General features: G+C 35.3%; 1 protein-coding gene across 2 annotated transcripts in view; it reads left to right on the top strand.

The window, feature by feature from the left end:
* Positions 1–26,308, top strand: part of ZBBX (zinc finger B-box domain containing) — a 121,873-nt gene that overhangs the window by 10,391 nt on the left and 85,174 nt on the right. For both annotated transcript variants that reach the window (XM_046003405.1, XM_046003406.1), the window contains exons 4-6: positions 4,031–4,079; positions 4,963–5,072; positions 11,917–12,012. In XM_046003405.1, coding sequence (XP_045859361.1) covers positions 4,031–4,079; positions 4,963–5,072; positions 11,917–12,012 — 255 coding nt within the window. The remainder of the gene's footprint in view (positions 1–4,030; positions 4,080–4,962; positions 5,073–11,916; positions 12,013–26,308) is intronic.

Raw genomic sequence — 26,308 nt, forward strand, 5'->3', positions numbered from 1 at the left:
GTGTTTTGACTGTGATTTTAGACCAGTGTTTCTCAACAGGGGTTAGTTTTGCCCCCTAGGAGACATTTCGCAATGTCTGGAGACATTTTTAGTTATCACCACCAAGAGGGTTTCAGGTTTTTGGTTAATGAATGTTAGTGGCTACAGGCCAGGAGTGCTGGTATGCATCCTGTAACATACTGGACAGCCTCACCACCAAAGGATTATTTGGCCTAAAGTGTCAATGGTATCAGGGTCAAGAAACCCTATGTTCATCCATACTGACTAAAATCCTGACTCATTTCATTAGCTCTGTGATTTTAGGCGAGTCACTTAACTTTTCTGAGCTTCTGTTATCATATTTGTAAACATACAATATTTGCTAACTACTTCACAGAGTTTTAAGCAATATTAAGATGATGTGTGTGAAACCAATTGTAACATTGGCTGAAAATGTTTGTGGAGAATTAGAATTTTTAAAAAACACTGAATTTGATTTGATATTAGATGGAAATATATCAGTTGGTTACAGGAAGAAGGATGGGTGGCAGTGAATAAAGTCTAATGTTGCAGTGAGCATGAGAATGGTGGGTGACATCTCAAGGATTAAACAGGATCAAGGAAAGACTTTATTACAGTTGACCCTTTAACAACACAGATTTGAACTATTCAGGTCCACTTAATATGCAGATTTTTTTCAATAGGTGTATGTACAGTACTATAAGTATATTTTTTCCTCCTTATGACTTTCTAAATGCCGTTTTCTCTAACTGACTTTATTATAAGAATACAGCATATACACATATAACATACAAAATATGTGTTGATCAACTGTTTATGTTCTCTGTAAGACTTCCAGTCAACAGTAGGCTATCAGCAGTTAAGTTTTTGGGGGGCCAAAAATTGGTGTTCCAACCCCCATATTGTTCAAGAGTCAACTGTATATTGTTTATTATAATCAGAGACATGTGAGCCAGTTTGTAGCTGAAGGATGGGACTCACTAGTGGGGAAACGTAGAAGATGCAAATGAGGAAGGTGCCAGTTGCTGGGGTGTAGTCTTTGAAATGATGGCTCCTTAGGTACGCCTTGGCCAATGGAAGAAGGACACACTGCATCTGGTAAGAAAGAGAGAAGATGAAACAGGTGGCAGTAAAGGTAATATTTTAGAGGTTGCATTTGACAGGAGGTGAGGCAGGAAGCTGTGGAAAGATTTTAATGGGAAGACCTCAACATTTGTAGTAAATTTGAAGGCAGGATCATCTGCTCACAATAAGGAGGGGAAATGGGGTGAATGTGAGTCTTTCAGAATAGGGAACATTTAAAGTAGCCACTGTGGGAGTCATGATTGAGGTTTAGCACAAAATGAATAAGTAGACTGCTGAAGAGCCATAAGAGCATGGATTTGTAGGGGACCCATTCAGGATTATTTCATCACAATGGTAGGTAGATAGAGGTAGAGGTCTAAGAGGAAGGAGGTAGGGTGATCATATTTAGCACCGAGAAGCTCTGAGTCTGGGCTTTTGAAGGTGCAGCCTTTCAGATTGCTGCTTAGGTTTAAGGTTTGGTCATAATGGTCAGGTGGCTGAAGAGGTGCTTAGATAATCATGGTAGTCATCATGGTGGAGGGCTTTCAGCATCAGAGTGTTGGGTGAACATGGACATTGAAATCTCTATGATCATCACTCAGAACTGTGATGGAGAGAAATACTGATCAGATTGCCATAGTTCAGGTGGAAGAGGATTGTAGATATTAATGAAAGTGGTCCGTAGATGGTGAGGACCTTCAGTAGAGGCATCTTTGCTGAACGATGAGATCAGAGTGATATTCTGGAAGCAGCACTGAAGACCAAACAGGGAGAAAGATTTTCTTCTCTCCTGGTGGATACAAGTGAGTAGAAATGGAGCTAGTTCCTCTGGAGAGTTCTTTGGAGAGGGTTGTGTCTGAAGCAAGGTGAGTCCTATTAATGGGAACTTTTGCAAGAGGTATTTTTAGGAAAGGTTTAAGTCATAGGATAAATGACTATTTAATAAGGGCTCTATGGACTAGCAGGAAACCAGGATATAAGGACAAGCAGTAGAAAATTGAAAAAAGTTATGCAGCTAATTGTATTAAGAATAAGAATATTCGAAAAAGTTGCTCATGGGAGGAGTGTGGGCCCAGCATGGCAGATTAGGGCACTCGTGGGAGTTTGGAGGTATTTGTCAATGCCAAGGAGGCTGATGATGACAGCATAGTCTGACTCCCAGGGCCCATGTGATATGTCTGTATAGTACAACCACTAAGCTTCCCTGAACCTCAGTGTACCCCTTCAGTATTCTCTGGTGGAGGCATAAGTGGGTTAATAAGGCATAGGCTTCAGGATATCAAATTACTGATGTTTTAGATATACATGTATGTGCATATACATACATATGTGTACATATGTGTATATACATATGGATGTGTGTGTGAGTGTGATGTAATGTGTGTATCCCTGGTCCAACCCTACCTGACCCTGGACTCTTCCAAACAGATGAAAATCAGACTTAGGAGGAAATTCTAGCTGCCTAAAAATAGGAGCTAGCAGTTTGTTCACTGAAATATTTTTATGCAGTTTGAATCATTTGAAGTAAATGTGGCCATATTTATAGAGCTGAAAAACATTTACAATAATAAGAACAAATTATAAAATTTCCCTAATAATGGGTTCAATTTGTTTTGGCATCGCCATCCTGCCCAGGTAGCCTATAACCACCTTGACCATGTTGCAATTCAGATGTCTCATTAAGGTAATAATAATGGATAATTTTGTTATGAAAAATGTGATTAAATTATCTGTAACTTGTATAACATTTTCAGTTTAAAAATAAGAGTGTGATTCACATAAAAGTTGATTATTTCAATCCCATTTTCTTTTCTGCTGTCTTTGGTACATAGCATCTGAGCAGCTACTTGAAGAATGCCCTTTTGGGGGCACCTGGGTGGCTCAGTGGTTTGGGCCTCTGCCTTCGGCTCGGGTCATGATCTCAGGGTCCTGGGATCGAGCCCCGCATCGGGCTCTCTGCTCAGTGGGGAGCCTGTTTCTCCCTCTCTCTCTGCCTGCCTCTCTACCTACTTGTGACCTCTCTCTGTCAAATAAATAAATAAAGTAAAAAAAAAATGCCCTTTTGAAGCAAAACCACTAGATTCACTGAGAATAATTATGCCTAAATTTTCAAAGATGACTGCAGTTGTACAGCTGTCGACATAGAGGCAACTGTTGTTCTCATATTCTCATGTACAAATTGGGCAATTGAGCATGCAAATTGAAAATTGAAACCTAGGCATGAATTGACAGGGTCCGTGTAAATGTGCATCATTCCTTCATGCTCATTTATGTACTTTGAATATTGATTTTAATAAGACCAAGGCAAGTATATACAGTTAGTGAGTCCGTTTTATGTCTAAAAATCTTAAGATCCAAGGATTTTAAGTGACCATTTGAAACACCTAACGGCGAAGCTTCTTTACTCAATATTTTGTCTATAACTTCGGACAGTCAGGGATCACAGCTAATATATTGAAGGTTAAATCTATGATGCTTAAACATGTGGTTCTCCAAATTAGACAAATAAGATAATATTGGCTTCTACAATTATGTAAGCAGAGTGGCTCAGTCAGAATTCAGTTTAGATTTAGTCTGTACAAATATTAGACTTTGTGTGTTTCAGAAAGATCAGAGATAGAAAAGGCTTACTGAGCCTTTACAGTGTTTGAATACTAGTGCTTTCCTAAAATAGTTTCATGAGGATATATAATTATTTTTGTTCAAAACATAATTTATGGCATGTTTTTAAAAGTGGTTTAGATATTTCCCAAAGTTCCTTTTTTTTGGTATTTGCTCTTCCTTCAAAGTTCTATATAAGTTTTAATCATGATTTTCTATTAATTTTATATTATTCTCTCAAATGATTGTTTTGCTCAAGATGTACTGAAATTTTATGGCTCTCTACTATTTTTGTTAGTAACTTAAACATTCTTTGAATAAGAGAATATATACCTGACAAATAGTATCCATTTCATTAATACAGCTTTCTGCTGGAAAAGTGAAATTAAAACTACTGAAGGAGGAACTTCAAGGTAAACAGTTTACCACTGTGTTATTAGATGCCAAAGCTGCAACTTTTCTTTTTCATTTGAAGTATGTAGATAATTAAAGTGCTAGAATTGTTTGTGCTGTATAATGATTCTAAAACCCAAAATGATGACTCTCATGTGAGGTTTTGATATTCAAATCCATTTTATTTATTTTGGGGGGAGGGCAGCCTTATTTTATGTTAAAAAATGTCAAGTTAAAATATGAATATAATAATAACATTTTCCAAAGTGAGGACTTTGATAGTGCTATTCTGTAGCTTTACTTATATAATCTTTTAACCAGGAAGATAATTGAGCAGTATAAAATTATATATTGAAATTCTACTCTAGGAATCTAAAAGGATATTGAAAATGTTTTATATTTAATTAATTATTTCAAAATAGCAAAACCCAAAAATCAATTTTGAATTCACAGTAAATCCAAAAGAAGTAAATTTTTTATAGAGGATAAGTACATTTAATTTGAGTGGATGAGATAATTTGGTAGAACAAATTCTAGAAATACATGTAAAATTTATTATAGAAGGTTGTTTTCTGTGAGCTTCATTTAATTTGATCCAGAGATGGGACAGAATGCCATAGGGATTCTATCAAGAGCATAGTTTTTGACATTCTGTAATTAAACTTGTCCAATTCAAGTGAGTTTTAAGCAGGATATGGGCACATATGTGGGCCCTGAGGTCACAGGAGGCTATGAGGGGGAACTGTGGTTTCCACAGTTTACTGGGAAGAGTAGACTTGCCTGCACACCATTCTTACTGGGGAATTAATATTTAAATACTCTTTGAGAATTTAGAAATGTGCTTAAGTTCATTACTTTATCAGTCAGAAAACTAATTGGCCTGACATTTTTCTTTTCTTCCAGATCCAGTGAAACCACAACTTAATTATAAGATGGCCAATCCTTCTGAAAGTAAAAAATCCAAGATAAAAGGGAAGGTTTGTGGACAGTGTGAGAACAAAGCTGCTCTGCTGGTATGTGCACTAGAAAAAGGTACTAGATCCTAGCTTTCACATGGCGTCACTCACCTCTCCCAAGTCGACCTGCTTTGGGAGCCAGATACTTTTCCTTTGCTGCTGTTGCTGAAGGTGAAGTGAGCATGCCGCCCCATTCAATGCACTGTATCTCATCCTCTCATTCCAGTTTAAGGATATCTCCTTCCTCCTCTCCTCTCTCTTCTTGGATCATGCCAATCAGCACACAAACATGTTGTGGTACTCTCCAAAGCAAAACTACACCAAAAGTTCTATGACCACCACATCTCCCTCTGCACTCTTGTTAGTAAAACTTCTAAGGAGGTGTCTACATTTGCTCACATCATATTCTCTCCTCCTATTTTCTCTCTCTTTCTCTCTTTTTTACTGAGGTATAATGCACTTACTGTGAAATAGACCTTAAATGTACAATTAGAAGCCTTTTGACAAATGTTTACACCCCCGTCAATGTAAGAGAATACCCCTGAGAGTTCTCTTGTGCCTTTTCCAATTAATTTCCACTACAAAGCCGATTGCTCTTGTGATTTTTAGCACCGTACCTTTAGTGGCACCTATTCTTGAACTTTATGTAAGTGGAATGATAGGGTATATATTTTTCTGTGTAAGGCTTCTTTTGTTCCACATAGAGATTCACTGATGTTATTACATTTATTAGTAGTTTGTTCATTTGAATTACTGAGTAGTACTCCATTGTACAACATACCACAATCTGTTTATTCATTGACATACTGAATGACAGTTGGGTTGTTTCCAGTTTTTTACTACTGTGTTTAAGGCTGCCTTGGATATATATGTGTAGGTCTTTTTATTTTTTCCTTCAAATGATGTTTTTTTCCTTAAAAGTTATGAAGTGAAATTGGAAAAAAAAAAAAAGCCCCTAAATGGGTTCCAACGGTTCTCTAACTTCTCATTGTTGCTGAATTCATGAACTTAAAAAAAAAAAATATGGCAAAATATGCCATAATTTAAAAGTTACCATTTTAGCCGTTTTAAGAGTACAGTTCAGTGGTGTTAAGTACATTCACGTTGTTATGATGCCATCACCACCATCCATCCACAGAACTCTTTCCATCTTACAGAACTGAAACTCTGTACTAATTGAACAATAATTCACATTCCCCATTCCTGTCAGCCCCTGGTAACCATCCTTCTCCTTTCCCATTCTACTTTCTGTCTAGGAATTTGACTATTCCAGGTGCTTTGTATAAGTGGAAGCTACTGTATTTGTCCTTCTGTGCCTGGCTTATTTCACTTAATGTCTTCGGGGCTCATCCAAATGGTAGCATGTGTCAGATTTTCCTTCCTTTTCAAGGCCGAATAACATTCTATTGCATGTATATTCCACATTTTGTTCATCCATTCATCCATCAGGGGACATTTGGGTTGATTCTACTTTCTGACTATTGTGAATAATGCTGCAATGAACATGGGTATAAATATCTGTCCAAGTTTCTACTTTCAGTTCTTTTGAGTACAGGCCCAAAAGTGGAATTGGAAAATTCCTATTCTTTCTAGAACCCTGTCTATTCAGAGTTGGGTCTATGTCCAGCAACTGCTGTTATCAAGGTCACCGATGACATCCATATTCTTAAATACAGTGGCCAATTCTGAGTTCTTATCTTAATCTATCAGTAATATTTGGTACAGTATTCCTCTTTTCTTTTGTGACTCTTCACTTGGCTTCCTCCAAGACATAATTCTCTCTTGGTTTCATTTTACTTTGCTAGCTGTCCCATCTCAGTCTTTTGTTGGTTTTCTGTATTCTAGACCCCTGAATGTTGGAGTGCCCCAGGGCTTAGTCCTTAACCCCCTTCTCTAGTCCATCTATTTACTCATTTTTTTAAAAAGATTTTATTTACTTATTTGACAGAGATCACAAGTAGGCAGAGAGGCAGACAGAGAGAGAGGGGGAAGCAGGCTCCCTGCTGAGCAGAGAGCCTGATCAGGACTCAATCCGAGGACCCTGGGATCATGACCTGAGCCGAAGGAGAGGCTTTAACCCACTGAGCCACCCAGGCACCCCCATCTATTTACTCTTGATAGGTATTTTTGTCTACTCTCTTGGCTTTAAAGACCATCTCTGCATGGATGGTACTCAAATTTACATCTCTTGGGGTGCCTGGGTGGTTCAGTGGGTTAAGCCTCTGCCATTCAGGTCAGGTCATGATCTCAGGGTCCTGAGATCGAGCCCCACATAGGGTTCTCTACTCAGCAGGGAGCCTGCTTCCCCCTCTCCCCCGACCTGCCTCTCTGCCTACTTGTGATTTCTCTCTGTCTCTGTCAAATAAATAAATAAAATCTTTAAAAAAATTTACATCTCTTATTCATCTCCTTCCCTTGAACTTTTCCAACTCAGACTGCCTACTCAGCAGCTCTACTTGGTTGTCTAACAGTAATCACTAACTTAGCGTGTTCAAAATTGAACCTTTAGTATATCTCCGACATATTTTCTTCCCCATAGTCTCCTTAGAAAAATGGTCAATTCAAATGGTCCCTGCCCCAGCAGCCCTTTGTAAGGGAGTAACAGCTGAGTAGCCCTGAATTTTTTGGAGCTTCTCCATTCAACCACAGTGCATTTATTACCTCTTAATATGTATTTATGTGTTTATTTTCCACCTACCTATGTCAAGTTCATGAAAGTAGGGATTTAGTTTTGTTCACTGTTGTCTGCCCACCACCTAGAATTATGGCTGCAATTTAGGAGGCACTCAACAAATATTTGTTGAAAGAATCCATTTTTTTTCTGTAATAAAGACTTCAGATCTATCTTCCTTTCAGTTAGTATTAAAACTACTCCAATATCTGATGTAATTTAAAATATTATACACCTTTGAGAAGCAGTTTTCCCCCCAATAATTTAATGATTATAACAAATATTTGTAGATGACTGTAATGACATTTGTTATAGGTTTTGGAGAATTTGGCCATCATCATTTCTGATTTGAGACCCTGTTACTGTCCTTATTTCATGGCAGTTTTAGTTGGTCTGAGAGAGTTAGAATGCTGTAAGTCTGATAAAGAGATAATAGTAATATTAAATATAAAACCCTGGTTCTTGGTACAATTCTCTTACTATTACATCATGCTGTCTTCTTATTTGATGTAATGATGGACAATAATTTAAGAAGTCTTTACAAATTGTACCTATCCAGAAATGTTTTAAAAAATATAAACAATGTTAATATTCCTGAAGTTGGAGGTATGAAAGCTAAAGGGAACTTGCTGGCTGAACTGAATTGTTGAGGTCCACTGTTCATGATCTGAGCAAAGTAATTATGTAGGAGCTGTCAGTATTTCTTGTGCGTCCTGTTCTGTGTTGAGCATTATTTAAAGGCCATCAAATTTGAACAACATGGCATACATAGGTAGGTAAACTTGACCTGGAAATAAAGGATCTGTTTTTCCGAAGAGAAGGAAAAACAAGAAGAGGACATTCCAGACAAGATAAACAGCACATGCCTTGTCTGGAAAGCAGACAAGAGTGATAATGTGTGCAGTGATTAAAAGGCTGATTTGCCTGAAAACTGTTAGAAATAGAAGCCATCATTTAAACCCTACACGGTCTTGAAGATTTTTGCTAAGATTTTAAGAAAGTATTTTGGTTGATTTGAAGTGAAAGTAATGGCCCATGATTATTTGTCAAGCACCACATTAAGTTATTTGAAAATTCAAGTTAGGCATATCTAATGATATAGACTGTGGTGATGGTGAACTTAAGGTTATCTTGTATTCTTAGCATCCATCATTCTAGATGGTAATGCTGGTGTGTAGTGAGATTAAACCTTCTAATAAATTATGATAGGGCCTTCATCAGGGTAAATATATGGGAAGTAGAGGTTAAGAGCTTGCATTTTTGATGGTTTGAATCTTGACTTTACCTTTTATTTGCTATGTGGTCTTTAGAAAATGGCCTAATTCCTCTGTATTTCTGTTTTCTAATCTGTTACAATGGGATAATACAGGTGGTATCGTCTATACCTCAGAGTTACTGAGAATAATGGTTAATGCACATGAAGTAGTTAGCATTGTGCCTGGCACATTGAGAGGAGACAGTAAATTGTATGTTTTGTTGTTGGCACATTTTCATATCTCCTGATGCATTCACATCCATTGATGGTAAAAATAAAATCCCAAACCTCCAGATTCCTTATTTTCAAAAGAAATTCCAGTAGATTTAGGCTGTTTGTACATGGCAAAAGTGAAATGGATCGTTAAAAATTACATATTAATTTGGCAAATGTAGATAATTTAATTAAACTCAAAGGGATTCTAAAGGCTTAGCACAACTGATCTAGTCTTGATCAAATTAAAAAGATATTTGCTAAAACTGCACTTGGGTATTCCATCATTGAAGAAGCATCTGTGGTGGAATGGAGTCCTTATCTACATTTTTAGTACGTCTCTGCCAGTTACACAAACTGCCTAAAAAGATTTTCCAGTTGGCGGTCATTTTAACCCAATTTAAATCAAAATATGCTTGTATAACAAAATATATAAGCTTACTTTGCAATTCCAGCTTTGATCTTCTAGTCTACAACATCCGTTTGGCTACTTTCATTAAAAATCTGTTGTTAACAAATACTTGGCTTAGAATTCAATGTTCAAACTGATTTTCAGTCTTCTATATTACATTGTAAAGATGTTTCCAATATGTCTTAAAATTTATTAAAATATTAGAAGATATGTTAATAAAAATTATGCAGAATACATTTGGAAATATACATCAATACAATAGTACTGCCATGTGTATATGTGAAATTACAGCTTTATATTTGGTTGTGCACTTAAAAACTATGGATCCAGATAATGTTTTAATCATTTCTGTAGGAGACTGTTGTTCTTCAAACATGAGTTGAAAGGGTAGGACTAGTTCTGCTATCAGGGACAGTGTTTATTTTTCCTTCACTTAAATAAAAAATTCAGTTCTGTATAGCTAATCACATTTGAAAAAGATACATTTGGATTATGATAAATACCTCCCAAGCAGTCATTTGTCACATTGGGTTTTATTTTATTGCAGATTTTATCAAGGTTTTTCAATAAATGATTAGTGCTATGATTAATGGTCAATGTGATTTTTAATAATTTGGGTCATGGGCAAGCTTGAGTTTTCAGCCAGACTGTGGGATTAAAATCCTGGCTCCATCAGCTGTGTCACTGGGCTCATTCCCAATCATTATCTTCCTATGTTACTTCCTCTTCACAATGGAGATACAATGATTATGTTAATCTTCTAGGGTTGTTGGGAGGATTCAGTGATGAAACATATGAAACCATTAAAACAGTGAGTTAGTGTTCCGTAAATGTTGTGGATACTGTTATTGTTATGGGATTCTAGCCTTCCTTTTCAGTTTCATTAGTTTTATAAAATGTCTTACTCTTTTTACCTTTGGTGGTTGTTGTTGGTGTGTCCTAATCATCTTACATTTAATAAATCCGGTCACATTACTGCAGGCAACTGTCATCATATGGAGACTTGTAATATAGTTTTTAAAAAGTAATGGTCTCCTGTTGGGTTTTTAATAAGTGTTTACCTTTCTACACCCTATACATTCTGGAGCCTGTTACTTGGTGTGTGGTCTGCACACCAGCAGCTGTATGGACGTTACCTGGGATCTTGTTAGAATGCAGGATCTAGGTCCCAATCTGGACTTCCTGAATCAGTCTTCACAGCAACAGAATCCCAGGTGATTCATATGCACAAGAGGGGTCACTGTATTGCACATTTCAGTCAGCCACTCCCTAGTCTAGGGTAGAAGAGCTTGGTCAGCCTCTCCCCAATCTGCCCTAGCAGCTTTCTGCGTAAGATCTCTTCACAGGAGAAGAGAAGGTGGAGGGGAAGAATGGCGGTGGGCATGTGAAGTGGAGGGAGAGGAAATGAAAAAGAATCAAAGGGAATGTGGGCTCTGTGACATAGACTTCCTGACATCATCTCTCCAGACCCTGCACTTTCTTACTTATTTGTGCTGCTGGCATTCTTAACGTGGCCCAAACTCAGGAAAATTAGAGGTCTTAGCCATTTGAGCTGCTTTTTCTCATGTTGTACAGGTTCACGTTGAAGCGGCTGTATAACTGCCTGTAGTACTTTAAGTCGCAGTAAAAATTCCATTTTTTTTTCTTTTTACTTTCAGTCTTGCTCAGCACCATCATAGGTACAGGTATATCCCATCAATTTATTCATAAATTTAAAAAAATTACATTTTAACACCATAGAGAATTTGAAAGATAAATATAAACTTGTCCATAATCATTTTGCCAGTCATAAGAGTTGCTGACATGTTGATGTGGTTCCATCCTGTTCTTTTTCTTATACTTACTTTCCTTTGAGGAATCTTATAAGCATACTTCTCAAACCATATTTTGAGAATCACCAGTGAATTAATACCATTGAAAGAACTGTGTGTGGATTTTTGGAGACAAACAGTGTATACATTGTGCCATGTAAATCAATGGAGAAAAATTAAAGAACTCATAAAAATGAAGTAGTTTTGACCCAGAAAGAATGCCTGCTTAGTTCTTACCAGGTCAAGAAGTTTGGTCCCAGACTGTTGGTGTATTATGATTTACTTGGAATTGTATATACATATATACATCTAACACATATATCTAAAAGTTACTTGTAGCTATTTATTTTCATACGACAGTAATTAGAGTTTACAAATTAGTTTTTTGGGTCAAATTGTTCCAGTTTCCTTGGGCTTCTTGATTCTGATGACATCTAGGCATGTAATTGGATAAAGATAAGAATAATGACTTCTTTATGCAAATGTTTTTTCAAGGTCATATTAATATAAGATTGTGTGATATTTTAATGTCTTTTAAGGTATGCCTTGAGTGTGGAGAAGATTATTGTTTGGGTTGCTTTGCTAAAATTCACCAGAAGGGAGCACTGAAGCTCCATAGAACAACTCTTTTGCAGGTATGACTTTTTAAAATGCTTTACTTGTAATGTATTTATAAAATGTTTCAACCGAAAGACATTTAAAACACGTTTAATTATCTAGAATTTAGGACAACTTATATTAATTTATAAAATTCTATTATGTACAGTTTTTTACTTATATCTTAAAATTATTTTACTGAGTGTTGATCTGGGTTCAATTTTGCTACTTAAACTGTGTTTTAATATAGTTCCTGAGACATGAGCTTGATTAGAGTTTTTAGATCATGCATTTTATCTGTGAACTTGACATTTAAAAATTAGACAGTATTTTTATCTATTGTGATTTCAAATGAACACATGGTTTGCTTTAAGTATTATTTCTATATAGTTTATAAATAGAAATCTCTACTGTTTTCTTTTCATGTTTTTTTTTAATTAGTCTTGTATTTGTCCTCACCCATTATCATTTAAATAAGCTTATCTCTCAGGTTTCTACTTCTCCTCCTACATAATAGAAGCTTTTATTTTTCCTCATATAGGCATTGTTCTGTGAAATGCTCAAGCTCAAACCCTGTCAGATGGTTTAAAAGTTCTAACACTTAAACAAGAAATATGGTTAAATATAGATAGGGCATATTATACTGGTTGCATTTCACAGTGCACTGATTTGTCATAGATTTCATTCATCATGCAGCAATTTATTCAACAAATATTTATTGGCTACCTTTTAGAAAACAAGGTCTGTGCTAGGCAGTACCTTACACAGATAAATAACACTAGGATCCTGCTCTTAAGGAACTGAGGATAAAAGTGAGAACCAAGGACGTTGTGTAATGGGTTAAAGATTTTACTATCTTGTAGGCAAAAGGAAGGAGATGATCAGATCAATATTTAGAAAGATACTGGTAGATTTCAATTTTTACATGACACCTCAACATAAATATAGGTAACTCTCAAGGATGCTGATGACCCAAGTCATAATAACTACAAAACATAAAATAGACCTTATTCGTATCAGTACTTACCAAAGTTACTTACTTTTGAGTGACTACTCAATATTTAGAGTTTCTTAGCAGAAATCATGAGGGAAAACAAAACAAAAAAGACCCCAGCCACCTGTTACTTTCCTGTCTCAGGAAGGTTTGTACAACTGGACAGTCATAGAATTGAAAATTAATGTCTATAAAAGTGAATGCAATTGTTAATATAGAACTAATGTAGAATTTAAAGATACTCTACTTTAAGGGTAGAGTCTAATTCCCTCGGCCACCAAGCTCATATTAGTAATATTTGCTGGTCTGGAAGATACAAAGAAGAATGAGACATGGATTGGAGGTCTGATTCTCTCCTCTCCCTCCCTCCAACCCCATCTCTATTCCTCTCTTTCATGTCTCTCTCCCTCTCTTTCTCTCATACACATCACACATACACATATACACAATTTCAAAAGACAGACTGTGCTGTGATATGGCTTACTGTTATCCAGAGACAGATATAACATGGGTCAAATCATGCTTACTAAAAGCAATGCAACATAGTGTTTGCTTTTTAAACATTATGTCATGTGGGGCGCCTGGGTGGCTCAGTGGGTTAAGCCGCTGCCTTCGGCTCAGGTCATGATCTCAGGGTCCTGGAATCGAGTCCCGCATCGGGCTCTCTGCTCAGCAGCGAGCCTGCTTCCCTCTCTCTCTCTCTGCCTGCCTCTCTGTCTACTTGTGATCTCTCTCTGTCAAATAAATAAATAAAATTAAAAAAAAAAAGTTTAAACATTATGTCATGAAAATCTATGTCTTTTATATCTTAAAAGGAAGAATGTTATCTTTCTAGATGAGATTCTCATGTAATTCTAGTGTGGAATTGATAGGGAAGAGAGAATTAAGACTTACGAATATATACTTTGTATCATACTCTGTTGTTATATCCTACCAACATCACATTTTCTAGCTCTGATTGCAGGGGAAGAAAGGTTGGTGAGCCAGAAATAGTAAAATGGTATTTAAGTTCCTAGTGAATCTCAAGTTGTGGAAGACACATTCATCTCTAAAAGTTAACAGAAGTGAATTTTATAACAGGTGCGAATCAAAGAGCATAGCAAGCAACAACGAATCCTTGAGACGTCATTTTAAACACAGGGGTAGCTTTATGTATATATTTTAAAGTTAAATACCATAGAGAACTATGTATTTTCCATATTCATGTTAGTCCTCTGTGTTGCCCTACAGTCTGTGAAAACAAAAGTTGCTACTTGATGCTATTTTGAGGATAGTTCTGGGAAGTTCATTGCCTACTGGGGAAATCAAATTAGGACGCTAAACTTAGAGAAAAGTATGGGGAGACTGTGCATGTTGGGAGCTGAACATATATTGATCCTCTTTTTGTATAACATTTCACTTACCCAGATTACTATGTAGTGAAATACCTTGAAGATTTTTTCCAAATAAATCAGGTAAACTTGACCTTTATTCATTGAACAAATTTTAAATTAAAAAGGGGTTTTTGTTTTAAGGAAACTTTTCAAAATGTGTAACATACTCCCTCCCATCTTAGTAAAGATTATGGTGAATACCGTCTCACTGTATTTTAGTGACTCCTGCTCATTGTTTTGCCCACTAGCTGTTACAATAGTGTAATAGTTAATAAGAGGCCTTGGCCAGCGGATGTAGTAGGTGGAGCTATATCTTCCTCCTAAGAGATCTGCTCTGATTAGTATTTCATTTTTCTTCTTTATCATGGTCTCACTAATTCTCTGCCATCACTTCTTGTTTTTAATCAATTGTCCCCTTAGCTATCTGGCATTTTCTTCCTGTTCTGTTCTCTGTTTAGCCCTTTAATTTTTTTTTTTTTTCAGTCATCTTGTTTTTTTTCTCCTTGTTTTCATCATTCTCCCTGGTCTTTTCCTATCAGTAAAGGTTCTTGCTGCCGTTGTTCCCTGGCCTGAGGACCGTTGGTCAGCAGTGAATGGTGTCTCTCTCTATTTAGCTCTCATTAACCAGTCATATAGTATTTTTTCCTTTCCACTAATTTGGCAACTGTCAAAGCCATGAGATTTTTTTTGTTGAGTGCTGAATTCATGCCACCTTTGAGAAGTTAGAGCAGACATTTGATACTTGACTTTTAAGCATTACTATACAAAAAGCAAGCTTTCTAAGCTAATGGCTACTCTACTTTTATATTCTTTAACCTTTGCTGACATTTCCGGTTATTTTAGAGCACAGCCAAATTTGATTGCTGTAAACTGTTTCAGCCCCCATCCTACAGCCGTGAGTCTTTATATAGTTCACAGGCAACAGGGACCATTTTGTACTGCATATCTTCTTTTACTTATAAGTCCTTGAAAAAATTGAAGGCAAACTATTACCATTTCCATGTTGACTGACATTGTAATTTCAAAGGGTCTTTCTTTTGATTTTTGATTGATTTATACTTGGCAGTGATTCTAACACAAGTTTTTTCTTTTTTTACCTTTCCAATCTCTGTTAAATAGTTAATTATCTGCAAAATAAAGTGCAAATGCATGAGGAGAATTACTAAGGATGAAAATCCTTTTTCTACATTTAGAATGATTTGCACACTTTAAGGATTGAAACAAAAATTTTTTTTTTCAGTGGGTAAGCCTAACATTGATGAAAAATAAGGTCTTAATCTATCAGGCATTTCTATTTCCTTTTACCAACATACGATCAAACACAAGAGATAAGGTTAATCAGAGATAATAGAAGATGGGGGGAAAGCAAACAAAAGGTATTCCATTATGAAATACAACATGCACAAAGGGAGGTTGGATTAGGTAAATCACTAATAGATTCTGGTATGTGTATTTTTTTAATTGGAATGGAGATTTTTCTTAGTTGGGAGGAAGAGATCTTGGGAAGAGGGATGGTTATTAATGAGTGAAGAGATAATTGAGGTAGTATTTCCATATTTTCTGGTATAAAGCATTTATATGCAGCCTCTTTACCTTTTTTAATCTCCAAAGAAAGGTATGTCTATATAGATATAATAGAATTATATGTTTGCTTGAACATACTTGTAGGAAAATAATCACCGGGTAGAACTTCAGTTATCATCAGAATACTATTTACTCTTACTGACTTTATGGTAGTTTTTTCTTTTATTTGACAATGACCAATATCAGCTTATAGGCTCACACTGTCATTGTTCTGTTAATGTTAGGAATAATACGGTATTTTTAAATCATAGCTAGTCATTTGGACAATATCATTATTACTAAGATGATCTTAATGGACCCATTTTAAATGCTGTGTGTACATAGTATTTATAGATGCCATGGTGTGCTACTGAGATCCTCCTCTTCAGGATTGAGATACTCACTTCCTTAGCTACCTGGAGTATTTGCCTATAGGTGGATCATATTTGGGTCTCTCCTTGGGAACTGCTCTTGCACAAAGAGAAGTGCCACTTCCAAGCTTACATCCCATTCCCTGAGGCAGCCATTTTCTGGTCCAATTTCCGGTCTATGTGAGAGTACAAGTTCCCAGCAGCAGACCCTTGCCTCAGCTGAGAATAGCTGATGGGCCATCATAGCTTCAACTGGCAATCACATCAAATTCAGTTTTCCTCTTTCCCTAAATTTGCCTCTTTTGTCAATCATCCTTGTTCTTTTCAAAGAATTTCCCACTAAAAGTTAGGCAGGCAGATCTCAGAATTTGTTTCCTGGGAACCTGACCCATGACAATATCCAATTCAGAGTGGAATTATAGAGTTTTTAGCCTAACTTTAGAGTGCGCTGCAATTTTGGGAGGTCAATGTATAATATCTCTTTTTTCATTTTTCAGATTCTGAACCAAGTGACAAACATATTAGAGTGAAGGCATAGAAATCTAAATATCAATTTTATTATTGCTACAATTAAAACTACTGATTGCCACAGTCAGCTTCCCAATTCTTCCTGGAATTGAACATTTTTTTTACCCCACTCCCAAGTGTAGACATTTCCCTTTGCCAGGGCAGGATCTACCCAGTAAAACTTCTTAATGGATATCTAGATTGCAGTGTATCCTTCTCTGGACAGGCAGAGCTCAGAGAGAAAACCCAGAAGGGGCAGCAATGAACATGCTCCCTTCCTTCTCCAAAATCTCAGCAATAAGATAGATATGTAGGGATGAAGAGTAAATAGTCCCTTAAAAAAGAATTATCACAAATTCTTATGATTTTAAAGTTTAGGTAATGTAAATATCTTGTATAAATTTGCTATTTATAAATATTAGTTAATATTACACTTAAGAAAAACAAAAACAAAATACCTAAAATATATATAAACAACTGAGCCGTGGCATGTTTTTCTCCTATGTCTTAAATATGAATAGTGTTATTAACAAAGATTCCTTATGCTACAAGTTTGTACTTACTGCTCTTCTATATGATTATCACTTTGTACTTCCTCTATCAAAGGGTTTTTTTAAATTATATTCTTATCAACTCTACACTCTTTTATAGCGTCTGATAAATTTCAAATCCTGTGAGGAAAGAGACTATTTCTGTTTTGTTCATCATCGTTCATCATTGTTCATATTCTCAGTGCTTAACATTATACCTGGCCCACATAAATCAAATTTTTGAATAAATGGCAACATGAATGAGTCCCCAATGATACGATCAAGCTCCTGAAATAATTTGAAACTATATTTTAAGTAGCAAAATTTTATTATTCTCTGAATTTTGAAAACCAAAGATTGGGTAGTTAAAGGAATTTATGGTATATTAATGTGTTCTGTGGGTAAAGAGCCAGCAAAAGCCTTTTAAGTCTGAGAGTTTGAACTTTAATTTCCTAGCTGTTTTCCTGGGAAAAAGATAAAGGTAGTGAATGTCAGCTGTGTTCCTAGACAACATATTTATGGTAAACATAACCCCTGATTGGCACATTGCCTCCAAATGGGAGAACTATAAATACTTCAAGTAAGCCACAGCTCCCTGAGTGTGGTGGGCTTTGTATCTATGCCTTCTGCTGGAGGGCTCTGGAAGCCATGAAGATGGGGATTGACCTGGTGGAAAATAACGCTCCTAAGTAGGTATCATGCTCACCTATTCAAGCTGTATTTGTGCATGAATTTCTGCAAGACTCCCACCCAAGAATAACTGGTGCTGTCCTATTAGTAAAGTGCTGTCCCTGTTCTTACCCATCTCAGCAGACCCAGGCCAAAACTGGTCAGATGACAGCCTTGTGAGCCTGAAAGTTTAGTTAACTCAGGCAGAATCCTTGGTGAGCATTACGGTTTCAAAAAACAAAATGGTGGAATGCTCAAAAGATAAACGAACACTCGTGCAGCATTGTTGACAAGAATATTTTAAAAACAGCTTCCTTGGGGTGCCTGGGTGGCTCAGTGGGTTAAAGCCTCTGCCTTCGGCTCAGGTCATGATCCCAGGGTCCTGGGATCGAGCCCCACATCGGGCTGTCTGCTCAGCAGGAGCCTGCTTCCTCCTCTCTCTGCCTGCCTCTCTGCCTACTTGTGATCTCTGGCTGTCAAATAAATAAATAAAATCTTAAAAATAAATAAATAAATAAATAAATAAATAAATAAATAAATAAAAACAGCTTCCTTGAGATACAACTTGTTGTATCTCAAGCATGATGTTGTATCTCAAGGATTGATGAATTTATGAGTTCATCAATCAATTCAGTAGATTTTAGTATATTCACAGATCATGTATAACCATCAGCACAATTAATCGTAGAACATTTTCATCACTCAAAAAGAAACCCCATACCCTTTTGCTACTACTCTCATCTCCCAATACCCTCCTTCCTCCAATCTCCTGGCAACCACTAATCTACTTTCTGTCTCTGTAGATTAGCCTATATTTCATATAAATTGAATTGTATAATATGTGGTCTTTAATGACTGGCTTCTTTTACTCAGTAAAAATAAAAAGTTTTCAAGGTGCATCCATATTGTAACATGTGTCAGTACTTCATTTATAGTTAAGGCTAAATAACATACCATTGTATACATGGATATACCACGTTTTGTTTACTCATTGTTTGATGGACATTTGGTTGGTTACAACTTTTGGCTATTATGAGTAATGCTGTTATGGACATTTATGTACAGGTTTTTATATGGACATATGTTTTTATTTCTTTTAGCTATTTCTCTACCAGTGGAACTTTTAGGCCATAGGGTAAGTCTGTCTTTGTTTGAGCAACTCCCAGAGGGTGTTCCAAAGTGGCTGCTCCCTTCGACATTCCAGTCAACAGAATTTGAGAGTTCTGATTTCACTGTGTCCTAGCCAACACTTGTTTTTGTCTCACTTTTTTTTTTTCTAGCATACAGTGTTATATTGCAGGTGTACAATCTAGTACTTCAACAGTTCCATACATCACCCTGGGCTCATCACGACAAGTGCACTCCTTAGTCCCCATCACCTATTTCCCCTGTCCTCCCATCCCCGTCCCCTCTGGTAACCATCAGGTAGTTCTCTGTAATTAAGAGGCTGTGTTTCTTGGTTTATCTCTTTTTTTCCTTTCTTACGTTTTCCCTTTGCTTGTTTTGTTTCTTAAATTCTACATATGAGTGAAATAAGGTGTTTGTCTTTCTCTGACATTTCACTTAGCATTATACTTTCAAGCTCTATCCTTGTCTTTGCAAATGGCAGTATTTCATCCCTTTTTTTCCCAAGTTCTTACACAAATTCCAGTAAGCTAATTCAGTGTAATATTAGTTTAGGTGTCGAATTTAGTGATTCACCACTTCCATCAACACCTGGTGCTCATCAGAACACGTGCACTCCTTAAGGCCCATCACCTATTTCACCCATCCCTCCACTCTCTTCCCTTCTGGTAATCATGAGTTTGTTTTCTATAGTTAAGAGTCTGTTTCTGGTTTTTTTCTTCTCTCTCCTCCCCCACTTATGTTTGTTTGTTTTAGTTCTTAAATTCCACATATGAGTGAGATCATATGGTATTTGTCTTTCTCTGACTGACTTAACTTAGCATTGTACTCTCTAGCTGCACCCATGTTGTTGCAAATGGCAAGATCTCATTCTTTTTATGGCTGAGTAATATTCCATTGTATATATATACCACATCTTCTTTATCCATTCATCAGTCAGTAGACACTTGGGCTCTTTCCTTATCTTGGCTATTGTAGATAATGCTGCTGTAAACATAGGGATGCATGTATCCCTTTGAACTGGTGTTCTTATATTCTATGTGTAAATAGCCAGCAGTGCCATTGTTGGATCATAAGGTAGTTCTATTTGTAACTTTTGTTCTTTGGAGAAATACTGACAAGAAGTTTTCTCTTCATTTCTTAAAGATTTATTTATTTATTTGAGAGAGAGAGCGCACACACGGGGCTGGAGGGGGAGGGGGAGAGAGAGTTTTGAGGAGACTTTATGCTAGTGCAGAGCCCTGTGTGGGGCTTGATCTCACAACCCTGAGCTCACCACCCTGAGATCACCCCTGAGCCGAAACCAAGAGCTGGAAGCTTAACCAACTGTGTCACCCAGGTGCCCCTTCAAGTTTTGAGAAGACCTAGGTATGGGATAGTTAATAGGCAACACTTCCGTGAAACCACATCTGTGATGACTTGTTCAATGCTAGTAGTAAGAAGAGCTAAAGAAAAGAAAAAGATGATATTTGAAAGGGGTATGGAAAAGGGAGAGTAGGGCTTCTATTACTATAAGGGAGGAGTTGGAGGAACATAAGTGGTTTAGGGAGTATGTTACAAAATCTAATGACAGATGGAGTAACAGATACAGTGGAGAAGGATACAGTGCAAGGGTTTCATGCAGATGTGGTTCAAACTAATATCAAAGGGAAAGAAGGGTGTTTCTGTAATATTTATACTAAGGGACTCTTTAAGATAAAACTCATATACGCAAGCTCAGAAACTTGCAGGGTTGTTGTGAGGAACAAATCAAATGACAACAAATATAAAAGTATTCTGCTTGTAGGAGGTGCTCCATATATTAGGTTTTATTAGTCAGGATATAGTACTTGGGGGAATTCAGCACAATTTCTACATTCTAAATTTAGAACCTGGAAAACAAATTATATTCATGATAATGAATCTAAAGAATTAATGAAAAGGTTACCTTTGGTTTTAGGGCTATTTTTAAAATCATTATAGTAATATATATTTCGGGAGGCTCGTGAACAACCAGTGAAGTAAAGTTTTAGAGAAAAACAGACTTTCTCATTATCCGAATAGAGAATAATAGAATCTCAATTTTGGAGAGGGTCATAAAGATTATTATCCTAACCACATGTCTGAACCTTTAATCAATCACATTGTTACTGAATATTTGAGGAGCCTTTATAATTTGCAGGTGCTAGTAATGTTCTTAAAATTTTGTTCATGGAATCTGACAAGTTTTATGGTATTTTATGTTCATTGGTCTTTATACGATAAAAATGTTCAATTGTGATGTAATAGCACTGCTATATGTAAAAACCAAATATGACAAATTATTGATTGTTATTTGTTAAGAAGCTTGTTCTGCTATGCTAAAAATTCTGTTATTCAGAGCACTGCGTATAAAATCATTTCTTTCTCATGTAGCTCAATATGAGTAATTACTGAAAGCAGCTAACTCATCTGGATGCATTATACATGTAATATTAGTTGAAAACAATAGTAAGTACTTGCCAAGATAATTAATATAGTGCATAATTATATGGCATCAAAACTGCAAATAGAAAGATTGCAGGTGTGAATTTCCTGTGTTATTTTTTTGTTGCTATTCTGGCTCACTTTTAAGATTGCTCTCTAAGTAGAATTTTTAAATGTTAATAAAACTTGAAAGGCACAGTTACTTAGACCAAGATCCCATTTTATTATTTTTCTGGATATCAAGTGATTTAACAGTTTTCAACAATATATTTTCTTTTATATACATATGCTTTATTGCCTTATTTTAAAATATTTTCCTGTATTGTGTTTCATTTCATGATTTTCACATCACTTTTGACACTACTAAATATTGAGTCCAGATTAGTTTTGACATTTACTATCCCTTGAATAGTAAACCACATTTTTTATTTTTTTAATTGAAATAAAATTGATGTGTAACATCATATTAGTTTCAGGTGTAAAAAATAATTCCATTTTTGTATACACTACAAAGTGATCACCTCAATAAGTTATCATCTGTCTCCATGCAGTTAACCACCTTCATCCATTTTACCCAACCCCCTTCCCTCTGATAGCCATGTATCTCTGCTCTGTATTTATGGGTTTTGTTTTGTTTGTCCATTTGTTTTGTTTTTTTAGATTCTGCATGTGAATGAAATCATGCAGTGTTTGTCTGTCTGACTTATTTTGCTTTGCATAAAACCCTCAAGGTCCATCCATATTTTCACAAGTGGCAAGATTCCCTCCTTCTTTGTGGTTGAGTAGTATTCCATTGTGTGTGTATATAATATTATAAATACATACATATACATATACATATACATATACATATACGTATATATATATCCACCACTTCTTTATACATTCATCTATTAGTAGACACTAAGGTTTCCATGTCTTGGCTATTGTATATAATGCTACAGTCAATGAAAGAGTGTGTGTATCTTTACAAATTAGTGTTTTTGTTTTCTGTAGGTAATACCACAAAGTGGAATAGCTGGATCCTATGATAGTTCTCTTTGTAATTTTTAAAGAAACCTCCATACTGTTTTCCATACTGGCTATACCAATTTACGTTTCCAGCAACAGTATATGAGGGTTCCCTTTCTTCTACACCCTCACCAACACTTGTTTCTTGTCTTTTTGGTAACAGCCATTGTAACAGATGTGAGGAGATACCTCATTGTGGTTTTGGTTTGCATTTTCCTGGTAGTGAATTTGAATATCTTTTCATGTGCCTATTAACCATCTGTATGTCTTTGGAAAAATTTCTGTTTAGATCCTCTGCCCATTTCTTAATCAGATTCTTTAGGTTTTTGTTTTGCTTTTTGTTTGGTTTTGTTTTTTGCTCTTGAGTTGTTTGAATTCTTCATATGTTTTAAATATTAATCCCTTATTGGTTATATGATTTGCAAATGTTCTCTTCCATTGAGAAGGTTGCTGTTTCATTTTGCTGATAGTCTCTTTTGCTATGCAGAAGGTTTTTAGTTGGATGTAGTCCCACTTATATATTTTTGCTTTTGTTGCCTTTGCTTTGGAGTCATACCAAAAATTGAAAACCAAGACTGATGTCTGGGAGTTTACTGTCTACTAGCAGTTTTATGGTTTCAGGTCTGACATTCAAGTCCTTAATCTATGTTGAGTTAATTTTTGTGTGGTGTAAAATAATAGTCTAGTTTCATTCTTTTGCATATGTCTGTCCAGTTTTCCTAACACCATTTATTAAAGAGACTGTCCTTACTCTCTCTGTTGTATATTCTTGACTCTGTTATAAATTACTGACCATATATGTATGGGTTTATTTCTGGGATCTCTCTTCTGTTTTATTTGATCTACAGGCCTGGTTTTATGCCAGTACTCTACCAGCTTGATTACTTTAGCTTTGTAGTATAGTTTGAAGTCAGAGAGCCTGATATCTCCAACTTTGTTCTTCTTTCTTAAGATTGCTTTGATAAATCTCAAATCTTTGTTATTCAGGGTCTTTTGTTGTTCCATATGACGTTTAGAATTATTTGTTTTAATTCTGTGAAAAATATCATTGGTATTTTGATGGGGATTGCATTTAATCTGTAGATTGCTTTGGGTTGTATGGGCATTTTGACAATATTAATTCTTTTAACACATGAGCACATAATATCTTTCCATTTATTTGTGTCTTCAAATTCTTTCATCAGTGTTTTATAGTTTTCAGTGTACAGTTCTTTTACTTCCTTGGTTAAATTTATTTCTAAGTTTTCTATTCATTTTCATGTAATTCTAAAAGGGATTGCTTTCTTAATTTCTCTTTCTGATAGTTTGCTATTAGTGTATAGAAAACAGATTTCTGTATATTGATTTTGTATCTTACTACTTTACTAATTTCATTTGTTAATTCTGATAGATTTTTTTAGTGGAGTCATTAGGGTTTCCTATATATAGTATTATGTCATCTATAAATAATGACCATTTTATTTCTTCCTTTCCAGTTTGATTGCTTGTTTCTTTTTCTATGCTGTGGCTAGGATGTCCAATGATCTGTGGAACAAAAGTGGTAAGAATGGGCAGGTTTGTCTTGTTCCCAATCTTAGAAGAAAAGCTTTCAGCTTTTCACCATTAAGTATGATGTTAATTTTGGGTTTGTCATATATGACCTTTATTGTTTTGAGATTCTTTCTTTCTTTCTTGTTGATAGTTTTATTATAAAATGTCTTACTTGTCTTCTTGTTGATAGTTTTTGTTATGAATGGATGCTGAATTTGGTCAAGTGCTTTTATTGGCATCTGTTAAGAAGACTGTGATTTTTATCTTTCATTTTGTTGATGCAGTGAATCATGTTGATTGATTTGCAGATGTGAACCATTCTTGCATCGTTGGAATAAATCTCACTTGATCATAACATATGATCCTTTTAATGTGTTGTTGAGTTTGGTTTGTTAATATTTTGTTGAGAATTTTTAATCTATGTGCATTAGGAATATTAAATTATAATTTTCCTTTTTTGTGGTATCCTTGTCTGGTTTTGGTATTGGGGTAATGCTGACCTCATAAAATGAGTCTGGAGTATTCCTTCCTTTTCAGTAATTTAGCAGAGTTTGAGAAGTATTAAGTCTTTTTTTTTTTAATATTTGGTACAGTTTATCAGTGAATCCATCTGGTCATAGACTTTTGTTTGTTGGGAGTTTTTTGATTACTGATCCAATCTCATTCTAGTAATCTATTTAGGTCTTCTATTTCTTCATGATTAATTTTAGAAGATTATATGTTTCTAGGAATTTATCTATTTCTTCTAGGTTGTCCAATTTGTTAGTGTAAATTGTTCCTAGTATTCTCTTATGATCTTTTATATTTCTGTGGATAAGTTGTATCTTCTCTTTCATTTTTTATTTCATTTGAGTCCTTTTTTTTCTTTCATGATTCTAGCTAAAGGTTTGCCATTTTGTTTATCTTTCAAAGAACCAGCTTTTAGTTTCATTGATCTTTTCATTTTTTTTCTCTATTCATTTGTTTCTGTTCTGATCTTTATAATTTTCTCCATTCTACTAATTTGAGGCTTCTTTTGTTCTTTTTCTAGTTCCTTTGGGTGTGAAAGTTTGTTTATTTGTAATTTTTGTTTTTCTTGAGGTATACCTGCATCAATATGAACTTCCCTCTTAGGATATATTTGTGATTTTTTTCATGTAATTGATTGCTAGTTTTATACCACGTAGTTGGGAAAAAATGCTTGTTATGATTTCAGTGTTCTTAAATTTCTTGAGACTTATTTTGTAGTCTAACATGTGATCTATCCTAGAGAAAGGTCCGTGTGTACTTGAAAAAAATGTTTATTCTGTTGCTGTTGGATGGAATGTTCTGTGTATATCTATTTAGTATATCTAGTCTAATGTTTCATATAAGACCGATGTTTCCTTACTGATTTTCTATTTACATGACCTATCTACTGGTGTAAGTGGGGCATTAGATTCCCCTACTATTATTTTATCACTGTCAATTTCTTCCTTTAGGTCTGTTAATACCTATTTTATATATTTAGGTGCTCCTATGTTGGGTTTATAAATATTTACAAATATCTTATCTTGTTGGATTTCCTCTTTATTATTATGTAATGCCTTTCTTTGTATTTTACTACAGTTTTTGTTTTAAAGTCTGTTTTGTCTGATGTTAAGTATAGCCACACCAGCTTTTTTTTTTTTTTAATCATTTCCATTTGTATGGAATATCTTCTTCTGTCCCTTCACTTTAGTCTGTTTATGTTGTTACTTGTAAAGTGAGTCTCTTGTAGGCAACATATAGATGGGTCTCTTCTTAATACATTCAAATCATTTTATGTCTTTTGGTTGAAGGATTTAGTCCATTTACATTAAAGTGATTATTGATAAGTATATGCTTATTGACTTTTGGTACTTCTTTGGCTGTTTTTGTGGTTTTTCTCTTTTCCTTTCTTCTTCTCTTATAATAACTCTTCCTTCTCTTGTGTTTCAATTATGTGTTATGTTTGGATTCTTTTCTCATTATCTTTTGTATATCTACTATAGTTTTTTGCTTTGTGCTTACCATGAGGTTCACATATAAGATTATATGTGTATATATATGTGCATGTATATCTACATATATGCACGCATATATACTTCATAATATTTTTAAGTTGATAACAACTTGAGTTTAAAAGCATTCTAAAAATTCTTAAATTTTTATTCTTTTTTTATTCTTCATTTTATATTTTTGATGCTATATTTTACATCTTTTTATTTTCTGTATCT

The sequence above is a fragment of the Meles meles genome, chromosome 4 (assembly GCF_922984935.1).
Source record: "Meles meles chromosome 4, mMelMel3.1 paternal haplotype, whole genome shotgun sequence".
Classification (NCBI taxonomy): domain Eukaryota; kingdom Metazoa; phylum Chordata; class Mammalia; order Carnivora; family Mustelidae; genus Meles; species Meles meles.